Source organism: Grammomys surdaster, unplaced genomic scaffold (assembly GCF_004785775.1).
Source record: "Grammomys surdaster isolate TR1022 unplaced genomic scaffold, NIH_TR_1.0 372, whole genome shotgun sequence".
Taxonomy (NCBI): domain Eukaryota; kingdom Metazoa; phylum Chordata; class Mammalia; order Rodentia; family Muridae; genus Grammomys; species Grammomys surdaster.
In genome coordinates this window covers 8968377-8983007 of record NW_021604791.1, presented here as the reverse complement: position 1 = coordinate 8983007, position 14631 = coordinate 8968377, and the positions used below count along the sequence as shown (strand labels likewise).

At 45.5% G+C, this 14631-nt stretch overlaps 1 protein-coding gene across 1 annotated transcript in view; it reads right to left on the bottom strand.

Moving 5' to 3' along the window:
* Positions 1-6: 6 nt before the first annotated feature.
* Positions 7-14631, bottom strand: part of Usp46 (ubiquitin specific peptidase 46) — a 64883-nt gene continuing 50258 nt past the window's right edge. The window contains exons 5-9 of the mRNA XM_028780765.1: positions 13649-13725; positions 4971-5054; positions 2178-2375; positions 1702-1780; positions 7-1163 (exon numbers count right to left, since the gene is read on the bottom strand). Of these exons, the coding sequence (XP_028636598.1) occupies positions 1062-1163; positions 1702-1780; positions 2178-2375; positions 4971-5054; positions 13649-13725 (540 nt within the window). The 3' untranslated portion in view covers positions 7-1061. The remainder of the gene's footprint in view (positions 1164-1701; positions 1781-2177; positions 2376-4970; positions 5055-13648; positions 13726-14631) is intronic.

Here is a 14631-nt window from a genome sequence, read left to right as displayed (position 1 = left end):
GAGAAGGAGAAGGAGAAGGAGAAGGAGAAGGAGAAGGAGAAGGAGAAAAAGCTGTTTAATCTGCTGATGGTCGTCAAGGTGAACAGAGTTTTTGATTCATCTTCCTCATCTAGGAAAGATGTTGGTGTTGACTGACTAGAGAGAGACCTGCCAGAGGCAGTCAGCTGGTGTCTCAGCCCTGATAAACACTGACTGCAAACATCAGCAGGATTGGAAAGATAGCTTGAAAAGCTTAGAGGTACCAAATATGAGAGGAATACAACTACAGGACCTGATGGAAGAAAATTATTACTAAAAATGAACAGCATTGCGCTATTTTCCTGAAACTTGGCTTTTGGTAGAAAGATAAGTAACTTTTCACTGACCACAAAAACGTCTTCCTCTTGGCTTTGCCTGCCCTGAGCTCCATAATGTCTTAGCCCCTGGGATTCTACCAGCTAGGTAAGCATAGTTGGGTGCAAACACTGGCCACCAACGACAGCCTTACCTCACCTTGCTCCAATGTGGAGGATGATTTCGGCATCTAGGCCACTCACTTTAAAACATTTTCACTTGCACAAACTTAAAGCTATGGTTGCAGCCCTAACAGATGAATATCTATCTACCCAACTCCTCCCCGTCAGAGGAGGCAGGCATGCTAACAATGGGTAGCAATGCTTCCAGGGACCCGTCAAAGGAATGCATGGAAAGGTGGCCCCGGAAACCATTCAGGAAGCCTTCCAAACACTCAGTATGGACCATGACATTTACAGGAAATATCACTCTAGTTTAGCCAGACATGACAAGCGGCAGAACATTCAACCCAATCTTAAAATTAGCAACAGTTACTCATACAAATCTTGACTATAATCTGACTGCAGTTAACTCTACCTCAGACCAAAACAGAGCCAGGAGTAGTGCTGCATGTAAAAACACAAAGGAAGGAAGTTTAACACTGCCAGACCAGTGGGCATCAGAGTGATGACGTCAGCGGGCCGCTGGGGGAGGGGAGGTCTGCAGAGAAACAAGGCTCTAGTGCTTTGAGTATTTCCCTGCTTGAATGAGTCTCGTGCTCTACCAAGTTATTCTCTCGATTGATAGAATAAAATATATCCTGATTCTGAATTTTTTGATATATCTGACGTTAGACCATAGAATTCCTCGATGGCTTGAGCATCTATTTTCTGCAACAAAGGGAAAAAAAATGTAATTATTTACTACGCTTCCTAGGCAAACAAAATTTAAACTGTAAGATACATGAGTTGGTACCAAAAAATGCAATTAAGAACCTTTGATGGTAAACAGTTCATTCTATACATTTCACAGATTTGAACTGCTTGGGGGGGCAGTGTGGAGGACAACTTTTTCCTCTAACTAACCATACGGAGATGCCCTTTGAAAAACTTAGGACGTCTGTCTTTCAGGTAGTCGTGAGAGGGGTCTGTGAATAACCTCAGTTCTTTCAATTTATCAGAGCTCATTTCCTTTAGTGTCTACTCTGCTAAAATGGCTACCCTAATGGGTTAAAACAGATTCCACCTTTGAGAGTAGAATTTATAATATTCCTTTACGAGAAAATGAATGCATAAAGTACAAAGACATAATCTAAATAGTTTCATACTACTGGAAAGTAAGTCTATTTAAGTAACAGTTGCAAGAGTGAGCCCACCCCAAATTCCTTCTCCACCCTGTGCCCAGTGAGCGATTAACCTGCACGCCTACCTCTACAATGTCGTCATCAAACAAAAGCCAGAAGCCATGACTTTTCACGATGGTGATGTAATGGCCACGGTTAGGACCACTGGAAAAGAACGAAGGGGAGAAAGTCACCTGGTAAGCATGTTACTTCTTTATAACATTCCAACTATTAATGCAAAAATCTAATGTCATCAAGTCTAGCTACCACAGTGTCACAGACCTGTGTCAGCTACTCGGAGGCTGGAGGAGGTCAAATCCACCCTGGGCATCACAGAGATAATGCTGTTTCCAAATTAAAAGAACTGTGGACTGGTTTTTGTCTAAGTCCACGATTCTGTCAGAGTACCTGGGTGCTGGCACCATGCTGGCCATAGGGGTGTGCAGAGAGAGGCCCAATGGGGAAAACAAATTCAAATTCAGTAATTAGGAATTACTGTATCCTTACTACCTGTCAGCAAAACAATGAGCAAATTAAAGCATGCCTCCCTGCCCACCTTTACCTTCCACAGTGAACGACTACAGCAACCAGGTCATACATGCGGTCCAGGTTCACAGCATCACTGGAGGTGTTGAAGAGCCGGAGCTCCAGAGGGAAGACCACCCGGTAAGACAGCTTGGTGTACCTGTGGAGCTGCTCCATGTACTTGAACCTCTTTAGGTGCAGGGCCAAAATCATGGGCAGCTTTTTTACCCTCATCCTAAGAAAGCACGAAACAGAAAACCAAATGTACCCGATGCCCATTAGAGGAAGAAAACACACGATTGCCTACACAAACAAGGCAGCAGGGGATCAGCAAGCATCCAGACTTTTCACAAGCAGAAACATGTGCCCACGTGTGGAGACTGGTACATCCTGCATCCTTAGCTAACACAAGTAAGAGAAGGTCACAAGCATACATCTCCATCTGGCCACAGACGATGTGCTCTCACCGTGCCTCTGCTTGCAGAATGGGATGTATCTGGATAGTATACTCCACAGTATATGGACAGGAGGGCTGACAATTTAAGAAAAGGAAGCTGGGAAAAGGAGCAGGCAAATGATACAGACAGAACTTCAGGTGCTAACGACCAGCAGGAGGAATCTCCTGGCACATACCTGGGCATCAAACACCAAAGCTGCCAGGATCATGCCCACTCCCTACTCTTGTGATTTCCTACCACGGTTCTCACTCTAGGTGTTATCTTGGGGCTATTTTCACAAACATTAGGAAATGGAGGGGCAGGGGCTAACGTCAAGTCTGAGCACCACTTCATACTGGTTTTTTTTTTTTTTTGAAGCTTCCACACGTGATAATGCATTGAAGGTTTTGAGAAATACTGCCCTGGAGGAATTGTTCTGGTTCCAACCTTACATAAACACCCCCTCCCCCAACTATCTAACCATTAATTAACATTCCTGGGTAAAGTGTATGTCCCACAGTAAAACCTGTGTTGATAACACTGCCGGAGCACAGCACCCAGCTCTCCTCCCCCCACCCCCACCCGCACTGACGAATATGCTGAATTAGCACAAACACTGCTGGACCTGTGCACATTTTAGTATGTATGTTTTTAAAAGGACTGATTCTAAGAGAATATTTATTGAGGAATCTCCTAAGGTAAAAACCCTCTTCATAGAAAGAAAATAAAAACATCAGACAAGACAGGCATGATAGCACATGTCTCGTAACTCCAGTGCTGGAAGGGAGGGGCCAACAGGAAGAGGCGGGTTCTAGAGCAGCCTGGGCTATAAGCCAGACCCTGTCTCATAAAAACAAATTTGTAGAAAAACAATAATTATGGGAGACCTCCATATTTCCCAGGATCATGTGTCATTTTAATACACAAAACATCCAGGGTTGAGCAGAAAACAACTTCATGCCACACAGGTAGACCCAGGCTGTAAAGCAAGATCCACAGTATGGGAGGCAGAGACAGTGCCCACTAACAGACAGCGCCTGCCGTCTGCTCTTGGGGTTGGCCTTCTCATGTTGATGGCATGAAGAAAGATATACATGCGTAGGGTTAGGGTGAAGAAGGCTAAACAGAAAAATCATTGTGACCCCAGGTCTAGATCCTCAGCTGTAGAGGGCGCCATTGAGTATCTGTGAGCTACCTTGAAATCTCCAGAATGAGCAAGACAACCATATCCCAAGTGGGAGTTCACAGAGAGATTAAACTTTCAAGTTTCTCGGTTTCTGGGGTTGAGATAGGGATGAATAACGAGTTAGCTCAGAGTACCCAAGAGCTGTCATCAGATGAGACTGAAAAAGATGGCGGACCCTAGATATTATGCCAAGTGAGAACACGGTAGCTTTCTTCAAGACGGCTTCTTTAAGTAGTCCTGTCCTCCTAACGTCCCTATCACGAATTCCTGCAACCGATGTGTCCTTGGTTCACGGCTCCTTATTAAATAACATGGTTTTTAAATCTCTGGCTGTAAATAAGAAGGCCAAAGTCTGGACTGGAGATGGCTCAGCGGTTAAGAGCACTGACTGCTCTTCCAGAGGTTCTGAGTTCAATTCCCAGCATCCACATGGTGGCTCACAACCATCCGTAATGAGATCTGGTGCCCTTTTATGGTGTGTCTGAAGACAGCTACAGTGTACTCACATACATAAAATAAAAATAAACCTTAAAAAAAAAAAGGCCAAAGTCTACAGGAAAAGCAGCAATGCTGTGTGTACTGTGTGCTGTATACTGTGATAATTTATTAAAGTGCTTTATATAACTTATCCTTAATCCTGAGAAGGTAGTGAGGATGTTCAATCCCCACTGTTTACCAGTATCTAGCACACGGTCATACTTGGTACTTGTTGATGATAAAAAGCATGGACAGACAGACATAGGACAGCTCTCTGAGGGCATCATTCTTAGCCAGTGTGGTCGTTTCAATATGCTTGGCCCAGGGAATGGCACTATTAGGAGGGTGTGACCTTGTTGGAGTAGGTGTGTCACTGAGGGTGTGGGCTTTAAGACTCTCATCCTAGCGGCCTGGAAGCCAGTCTTCTCCTAGTGACCTTCACATGAAGATGTAGAACTCTCAGCTCTTCCTGCACTATGCCTGCCTGGGAGCTGCCATGCTCCCACCTTGATGATAATGGACTGAACCTCTGAACCTGTAAGCCAGTACCAACTAAATGTTGCCTTTATTAGAGTTGCTTTGGTCACGGTGTCTGTTCACAGCAGTAAAACTCTAACTAAGATAGCCAGGTTTTCTGAATGAGGTTGCCGACTCCATGAAGCTTAGACCGCAGACCCATGGGGCCCTTCTGACACGAGACCCTCCACCCCCTGCTTAGCCCTGCACGCACCTCTTCTGAGCCTCCTGTTTGCTGCAACATGTTTCACAATAATATTTTTGTTCACTACACAGCGTTTCTGTGTTGCTGAAGTCTCTGTAGAGAAAAATATTTTCACCTTTTAAAAAACAGCCCAGACATACTTAATACACCACATTCAAACCCCTCTATTACCTGGAAGGTAATACCCAAGTGAAACTGGGGAAAACAATAACCACAGAAGAACCTTCTTAAGACTGGACTGTTACGCCATTAGAGCATGTCTACAGGCCTGGGCTGCGGCTTCACTGTGAGAGTTAGAGAAGCAGTCTGATTTAAGCCGGGGGTGCTGGCACACACCTCCAATCCCAGAGCTCTGGAGGCTAAGGCAGGAGGATGGGAACTTAAAGCCAGCCTAAGCTACACTGTGAGTTCAAAAGCAGTCCCTATTCCCAAACAAAACAAAATTAAGGAGACCCAGACAGATACAAACTAGAGATTCTAACAGATTCAGAAGGGGAAAAGGGGCAGAATTAAGTAGTAGTAGGAAGAAGAAGAAGAAGAAGAAGGAGAAGAAGAAGAAGAAGAAGAAGAAGAAGAAGAAGAAGAAGAAGAAGAAATAACAGTAGTAGCAGCAGCAGTAATTAGAAAAAAACCCAAGTCTGCTTGAATATCATGATGTCAGGTCCCAAAAAGGCAATCATAAAATCCAAAGTTAGCATTTCCATATGAATTAAAAATGGCATATTGGAGGTTCCACTTTTCAAAGACAACAGAGTTAAAGATACCGAAATCAGAACTGTACACAACTGTCTTTATGTCCAGCTTAAACCGTAGGAGGAAGGGTGAAGGGGTGTGGCTCAGGTGATAGCGTGCTTGCCAGCACATGCCTGAGGCCCTGGGTTCCATCTTCAATGCTGCACAAAATGGATGTGGTGTTGCAAACCCATAACGCTCGCACTAGGGAGGTGGAAGCAAGAAGATGAGGAGTCCGAGGTCACCTGCCATCACCTAGCTGAGTTTGAGGCCAGCCTAGGCTACATAAGATGCTGCTCCCTTCTCTCTCTCTCTCTCTCTCTCTCTCTCTCTCTCTCTCGCACATGCACACACACACACACGTTCTGTCTCTGTCTCTGCCACACACATACACTCTTCTCTTTCTCACACACATATTCTCTCTCTCTCTCTCTCTCTCTCTCTCTCTGACACACACACACACACACACACACACACACACACACACACACACACACGTCATCAAGAGGTGATGGCCCTCCACCCACCACTGCTGTCCCACACTCCCCAGGATAAGCACTTTAGTCTGCCTTATTTAAAAAACAAAGGCCATTGTGGCAGTGCTGGATATAATCTTATCAGAAGGTTCTGCCAGATACTTAGAGCTTTCACTTTCTAAATGTCACGGCCTTTCATTCTTTTCTGGATTCAACTCTGAATTTCTGTGGTCAGCTTCAAAAAGCTGAAAAGGACATTTAGAATCTACTGCCCTCTAGTTCGAAAAATGCCTGTTGACACTTCTCGCAGCAGCAGAATGATCAGGTTCTATTAAACAGAAAACTCTATTAATGATCTATCACTTACAGAGAACACATCAAAGGAAAGCATTGTCCATTTGCTCAATTCCCAGATAGGCGCAAGGTCCTGGGGATTTGGAGAATAGCTATACTCATACAGAAGCAAGTATAAATGAGCCCATAAGTATACCTTAGTCATAAACCACTAGAGGTGACTCCCCTGCCTAAGATCTCCCTCTAACAGTTTGTTGCTGCACTCAAGAGAAGTATTACGACACCCACACTCATAAGCCCTGGGCCTCAGACTCTACGATCCTCTGCCCTGCCTCAGACTCTAGTCTGCAGCTTCCTGGTCCAGGCACTCCTGCGTGGGCTATGCTCCTCTGCTGAGGAGAACAGGTCGGAGCTACTTCCTCAGCAATGAGAGTGCTTCCCAGAGCCCCCCATAACTGGAATGCCTGGCTACTCAGAACTCAGGGAGCCAGTCATCTCCAGGGTGAGTTTGCCTAGGAAGCCCCCAGGCTCTGATCCCACTGCAGTGGGTTTTCTTTGGTTTGTTTTGTTCTTAAGGGTGTGTGTGTGTGAGTGTGAGTGTGTACATCTCTGTGTGTGTATTGTGTGAATATGAGTGTGTGTGCATGTCTATGTGTGTTTCTGTGCCTGTGAGTGTGTGTACTTGTGTGTGTGAATATGTGAGTATGTATTTGTATACATCTGTGTGTGTCTATGCATGCACCTGTACATGTGAGTGTGTGTAAATGTGTGTGTTGTATGAGTGTGTTGTGTGAATGTGAGTGTGTGTTTGCATGTGTCTGTGTGCGTGAATATGTGAAAGTATGTGTATGTTGCATGAGTGTGTTGTGTGAATATGTATGTGTGCATGTGTCTTTGTGTGAGTGTGTGTGAATGTGTGTATGTGTATGTCTGTGTGTGAATGTATGTTATGTATGTGTGTGAGAGTATGTGTATGTGTGAGTATCTGTGTGTATGCATGTGTATGTATATGAGTGTGAGTATACATATGTGTGTATGAGTGTATGTATGTATGAGTGTGTGCATATGTGTGCAACTGTGTGTATGTGTGTAAGGTGTGTATGTTCATGTGTGTATATGTGAGTGTGTATATGTGTGTATGTGTGTCTGCACATTATGCACAGAGGCAGAAGAGGGCATCAACTGTCCCCCTCTATCACTCTTCCTATCCTTTGAGGAAGACCTCTACCCAAGCCTGAGCTCATGTTTTCTCAGCTGGTCCTAAGATCCAACCATCCTCCTGCCTCCACACACCTCAGGAACTTTGGTTACACACATGCACAAGATGCCTGGCTTGTTATATGAACTCAGAACCGTGAGCTTGGATCCTCTGGATTTCACACCAAGGACTCTGAAAAGAGCAGGGAGAGATCGTGTGTGTTTTCATCACTGGTATATATGCAGCCTGACCCTGCTGAATGAAGGAGTGAGTGGATGAATGAAGACAGACAGAAGAATAAAGTCCAGAGAAAAGCAAAGAGAAAAGAGAAAATAAATGTGTCCTGGAATAATTAAGGTATTTCCCTAAGAGACAACGTCCAAGTCAGGTAAACAGAAAGAAGCATGCTGGGGAAACAGAGTCACAGAGGTAAGGCACAACAGTGGGAAGGGCCACAGTTGCAGGGAGCAGTACGAACTCGGGGAATTACAAAGAAGCTTGTATGATCCCTACAGTTCAGTGACTCCTGAGCAGCATGGGAAAGACATAAGCAGACAGTGTTTCTGAGAACTGCTACTTTCAACAGCTCCACAGAAAGGCTTAGAAGATGTTGGGGTGGGGGTGGAGGAAAGCCTTGACAGGCAATCACGCTGAACCTCCAGAGTTCAGTTCTTCCTGTGCAATCACACTCAACAGCAACGGAATGAAGACCTCGCTGAGTGACTGCCTGCTCTGGAGCACTGTTTGTGATTGTTTCCTTGATCAGAATAATCAAAGAAACCACAGCCAAGAGGAAGGAGCCAAACAGGCATTCTTTGTAGGCTGGGATAGGATAAAACACAGCGAGAGTTTTCAATGATTGATCATCCCGGGTCTCAAAATCCAAAATGCTAGTCCCAAGCATTTAGATAAGGGATACGCAACCTGTATTAATTTAAAGGCTTCATGTGATAGTTTGTATAGCTTGGCCCAGGGAGTAGCACTATTTGGAGGTGTGGTCTTGTTGGAGTCGGTGTGTCACTGTGGGCATGAGCTTTAATACTCTAGACCTAGCTCCCTGGAAGTCAGTCTTCCACTAGCACCCTTCACACAAAGATGTAGAACTCTCAGCTCTTCCTGCACCATGCCTTCCTGGATGTTGCCATGCTCTTGCCTTGATGATAATGGACTGAACCTCTGAACCTGTAATCCAGCCCCAATTAAATGTTGTCCTTATAAGAGTTGCCTTTGTCATGGTGTCTGTTCACAGCAATAAAACCCTATGACACCCCACTTTAAAAGGCCACCATCCTCCTCAGTCCCAGAGGGTCAGAAGGACAGTGCCACCAGATGGTGATGGTATACACCTTTAATCACAGCACTTGGGAGGCAGAGGCAGGAGGATCTCTGAGTTAGAGGCCAGCCTGGTCTATATAGTGGGTTCCATGACAGTTAGAGCTACAGACAGAAACCCTGTCTCAGAGAGAGAGAGGTGGGGGAGGAGAGGAGGGCGAGCATAACACCATAATAAAAAGTGTGAAGGTGTCATGACAATGAACCTGAGAAATGGGACCGGAGGGTAGGCCATCGAGGGGCTGGCCCAGCAGTAATGGAGCAGGGCAGGTCTGTGAGTTCACACTGCTAATTTGTAGAACAAAGTGCTGGTCATGATGCAGTACACTTGTAAGCGTGGCACTCAGGGGCTTAGGTAAGGAAGATCAAGGCCAGCCTGGGCTACATAAGGAGGTTCTGTCTCTCACAACACCAGGGCATATGTTATGGACAGAAGCCCAGACTCACTGAAGCTCTTCATGTGTGCTATGCCTCTACCTTGACCAGCATCCCAGGTGATTCTGATATATGCACCAAAGCCTGAGAACCACTGACTTCAATGTTAAACAAAGAAAGGGGGAGTGGGGACAGAGGAGGAGCGTGCAGGGTGGGTCGGGAGATATAAACATGGAAATCAGTAGTGCAGTTCCTAAAACACACACACACACAAATGTATGACCCAGCTAACCACTACTGGGTTCATGCGTGAAGGACTCTTACATCTGAATATCTAAGACTTAAGAGTCGGGATACCTCAAAGACACATGAATATCCACACCCCTTGCTACACAATTCACAATACACAGAACCAGCCTCACATGGAATGAGCCTAACACCCCAGAGACACTTGTACCTCCATGCTGATTGTCACAATTCATGGGACCAGCCTAGATGTCTATGGACGGGCGAATGGATAAAGGCAATGCAGTCCATATATACAATGGGTATTTATTCAGACATGAATAAGAATATAATCATCATGTACAGGAAAATGAAAGGAACTGACATCACTATGTCAAGCAAAATAAGCCAGATTCAGAAAGATAAATAAATTTCTATATGGGACTCTCTCTCTCTCTCTCTCTCTCTCTCTCTCTCTCTCTCTCTCTCTCTCTCTCTGTGTGTGTGTGTGTGTGTGTGTGTGTGTGTGTGTGTGTGTGTAAGGCATGAAAATAAAGGTCTATGAAGGGAGGAAGAGCTTTAACAGAAATGACGAGATCTATGAGATATGGAAGCAGAGGGGAGAATTGTTTGAGGAGAGAAAGGAACCAAGGAAAGGAAGTATTCGAGAAGGCAGGGGTGATAGGGTGGGTAAGAAAGAACAAACTGGAATGTCTGAGGATGTCACAATGAAACACATCCCTTAGTACACTAACTAAAAAACTAATTAAAAAAAATCTGCGAGTGTCACATCCCAGGAAAAGGCACATGTCAATAATGACCAAAACTAAGACAGAGGTCACGACACGGGAGAGAGAGACACACATGACATTTAGTAAGGTGACAATGTGTGTAAACTCAGAACATAAATTGAGTTTCTCAAATCAGGTAGAAACAGGATTCCTAAAGATTAGTTTTCACAGACACGGCTCTGAGAGGATTCAAAGGCCGCTGGACACCTGGCTGACCTCCCGGCCTGAGAGGGTTTCAAGCGAGAGGAAGAAGAAAGTCTGTTTAAACCTGAGCTCTTAGAAGTGAGGAACTGCGGGGAGAGCAAAGGAGCCCAAGGGGAAGAGAGAAAACACCGGGAAGGACAACCAGGACAAACTGCAGAGTCTGAGTCTTTGCCAGAGGGCATCTCTGAGCTTTGCAAAGGAGGGGGGAGCAGAGAGAGAGAGAAGCACCCTCATTCTTAGAATCCTCCATCATAGGCCGCTCACCCTGCCTAGGATGCAGTTCTGAGGTCTGAGGTATGAGCTTTTGGTTCAGAGAACAGTGTGGATTCATGGCTTCCTTCCAGCTGTTTTCTGAATTTTAATGTTACTGATACCATTTCTCTAGGACAGGAGCTCTGTGAGAATACACTGGAATCTGTCACCCAAAACCCCGCTGGAAGGAGGAGGCTGGGTGCTTACTTCAGGCCCCACAATTTCAGCATGAGTCCTGACAGAAACCTCACATCATAAGCCCTTAATAAAGGGGATGTTAAAGAGCTCCTGACTGAAAAACAAATGAAATGAATCCAACCCGAATGGAGTCAGGGAGGCCAGTGTCACGGTCATTCCCTCTCCAGACTCAAAGGCTTAACTATTTATTTATTTATTCCTTTGAATAAATATCTATTCGAGTCCTGGTTCTCATGGAACTCACTATGTATACCAGGAGTACTTATCAGGGATACTGATGGACTGGACTGTCCATTCAGATAGGAATCTGATGGATCTAAAAGACCAGTTTGGGAGCTATGATGGTTAATCTCCATTGTCAACCTTGACCGGATTTAGAGGCACCTAAGCCATATGCTTCCAGTAGATGTTGAATGTGTTTCCAGAGAGGATAACGGGGGACAGCATCATCCCCGTGCACTGGGGTCTGGGACTGACTAAAAATGGTGTGGAGGGGTGGGCGTGAGCTGAATGTCAGCTCTCACCTTGATGTTCCCTAACTGTGGACTCAGTGTGACCAACGGACTGCCCTGTGTTCCAGCCACCATGCCTTCTCCACTGTCATGAACTGCACCCTCGAACTGGGAGCCAAAATCAACCCGGCTCCCCCACAGTCATCTCATCTGTCGGGCATTTTATCACAGCAACGAGAAAGGTGACTACCGCAAGAGCGATTACACATGGCCCTCCCCCATCTTTGCTATTTCTAAGCACCCCTCCCTCGGCTGCACTAGGGAAACTGAACCAACATTCCCACGCCTCCATGGAAAGAGCAATCGGTGACTCAGTTCTCCATTTCATGTTTGGAGTCAGAACTAACCGCTCAGAGCTTTACCTGCCTGGTCAATTCGACAGCTACAGCCACCTTCCTTCTAACAACCCAGGGATCCCCCATGAGGCCGGGGATGCTGCTAAACCTCCTCAAACCCCAATATCTACCACGTGACACAGGACAATGCTGGGACAACTTTCTCTTTTTCCAGCCAAGTACATCAGGCATCCAATATAGTCATAAACGCTAAGGCGGCACCAAGACCGTCTGTTTTTACAGGAGTGTCACCCAGCCCCTTAACAGAACCAAGCTGAAGAAAGAGTCCAGCCTACAAAACACACTTCAAACTCTCCTTGTTTGCTCCTTGCTGAGAGTGGAGAGGGGGGAACTGGGAAGTGGGAAGTGAATGGAAGTCATACAACCTACCGCACTGAGAAGCTCTTCCAGCAAGCTCCTGTCTGCTGGTTCTTACTGATGCAAGTCAACAGGACCTTGCTATGACACTGTAAGACATCCCCAGCTGTGGCATCTGTTCGTTGGGGAGCCCACCCAAACCACTGAGCTGCGTTAGCAACTTCTCCATCAGCCACTCTGTAGGGCGATCTTATCCCTATGCTCTGGGGGTCATTTGTGTAGTCCCACTTGACCGGAAGTAGTCAGGTTTTTAGGACTTAGAGCTTGGTAATTTGTGACATTCGTTCCTGTAGCCTTTGTCTAGGACAGGAAAATTATAAGCACCTGTTTCCTTGTTGAAAGGAAATTGGGGATGGGAATCTAGTCCTTGTAACAATTCTAAACATTTTCTTTCCTTTACAAGGTAAGGGTTTAAAGGATTTTCTTTCCTTTGAAAAGATTTATTTCACTATGTATATGTACCTATCTATAGGTATAGCGGCCCTAGGATTGGATCTCCCTAAAACTGGAATTGCCTGACATGGGTGTTGAGAACCAAATTCAGTTCCTCTGGTCGAACACTGCGACCAGATAACAACTGAGCCATCTCCCCAGCCTCTCTGCGCACAGTTTCAATGCATACGTGAATATATTCTAACTGCAGTAATCCTGGGCACACGTTGTTAAACTCTGGCTCGTTACTGTCCCTTGACACTAATGAGGGATTTCTACAGCACAGGAAAGCAATGCTGAGAAGGCGATTCCACCACTAGCTCTCAAAGTGCATAAATGTCATGTACTAACCTTGTACTAAACTTGTACCTCAGAGCAGGGGTTCTCAACCTTCCTAATACTGCAGTCCTCTAATACAGTTCCCCACATTGTGGTGACCCCAACCATGAAATTATTTTCGCTGCTAATTTTGCTACCGTTATGAATCATAATATAAATATCTGTGTTTTCCAATGGTCTTAGGAGACCCCTGGAAGAGTGTCATTCAACCCCCAAAGGGGTTGTTGTGTCTCACAGGTTGATAACTGCTACCTTAGAACTGGCATCTGTATCATTTATTAACTTAATACGTGAGTGAGTATATGCTTGAGGCAGGCAGAGAGAGAGAGAGAGAGAGAGAGAGAGAGAGAGAGAGCGCTAAAACACATCTGTATTACAGATCAAAGTTTTATTTTTAACTACAGTGACTAATTACTTCCACCTGATCTTCTCTGCTCAAAAGATCCTTCTCCAGACCACATTCATTTATTTTTAATCTCTTGGGGAAGAATAGAAAATGAAAAATAATAAGGTTATATTGGTTTAAAAGCAGGATTGTTTGTGGATTTCAATTCCCTTATGTGCTTACTAACCAGGCCATAAGTTCAAACCCCAGGCAGAATGCAAGCGGTTACCTCAGGCAGTGGGTAATGGAGGTGTTCTGTTCCACATCCACAGAGAGGTCAAGAAAATCTTCATCTTTGCTGCTCACCTGAAGCAAGAAAGGTTGGGCGGGGGGAGTGGTTAGGTACAAAATATATAGCAGACACCATAGCTAAGACTTGGAGTGTTTACAGGTAGCCTGACACGTGACAGCAGTAAAGTCACATGTGGCCATGAATACGCACCAAACCAGAGTTAGTTTAGAACTTCCCAACCCAATCCCAATTCAACCTCATTACTTTCACAATTCTGACCCAAAACGTGGTAACAGAAACCCAACCAGGTTTCTCTTCCTCTTCAGCCATATTCCTCACCCTTGCCACCAGTGAGTATCAGACAGGTATCTATGCAGCCCACGCTGGGAGAGCATGGGGGCAGAAGAAGTTCAAGAGATAAGAAACTTCCACCCATATGGTGGCCCTTCACCAAGTCCAGTCCCCTGGAGTCCCTTCCTCCAGTGCCCATTCGAGCCTTGTAGGATCAGAAAGCTGGACTGTCATGCTAATTCCCATTGAGTTGTCCTTCAGAAAGTGGTCACCATGTGCAGAGTCCTGTGCAGTCATTCCTGAGCTGGCCACACAGCCCATCCTGATACAGGCCACTATCGGTTAAACCAGCTCACCGCTCCAGCTGTTCCCCAGCCCTTCACCTGTCACTCAAAGCTCCCGGAGTGACTGTTTATTTTCCACTCACTCACCAACAATCCTGAGGTTTTACAATGTCACTGGTGGACCGGGAGGGATGAGCGGACCCAGCAACAAACCTGAAGTGTTCAGTTTGCCAGTGGGAAAACGAAGACCACATTCATTTAAAAGACAATGTGTACCCATGCTCCAGTGAGTATATGGGCAACATAAACTGGACTTAGCTGATTTCTTCTCCTTCTCATCTTCCTCTTCCTCTCCTTCCTCTTCTTCCTCCTATTCTCCCTCCTTCTCCTCCTCCTCCTCCTCCT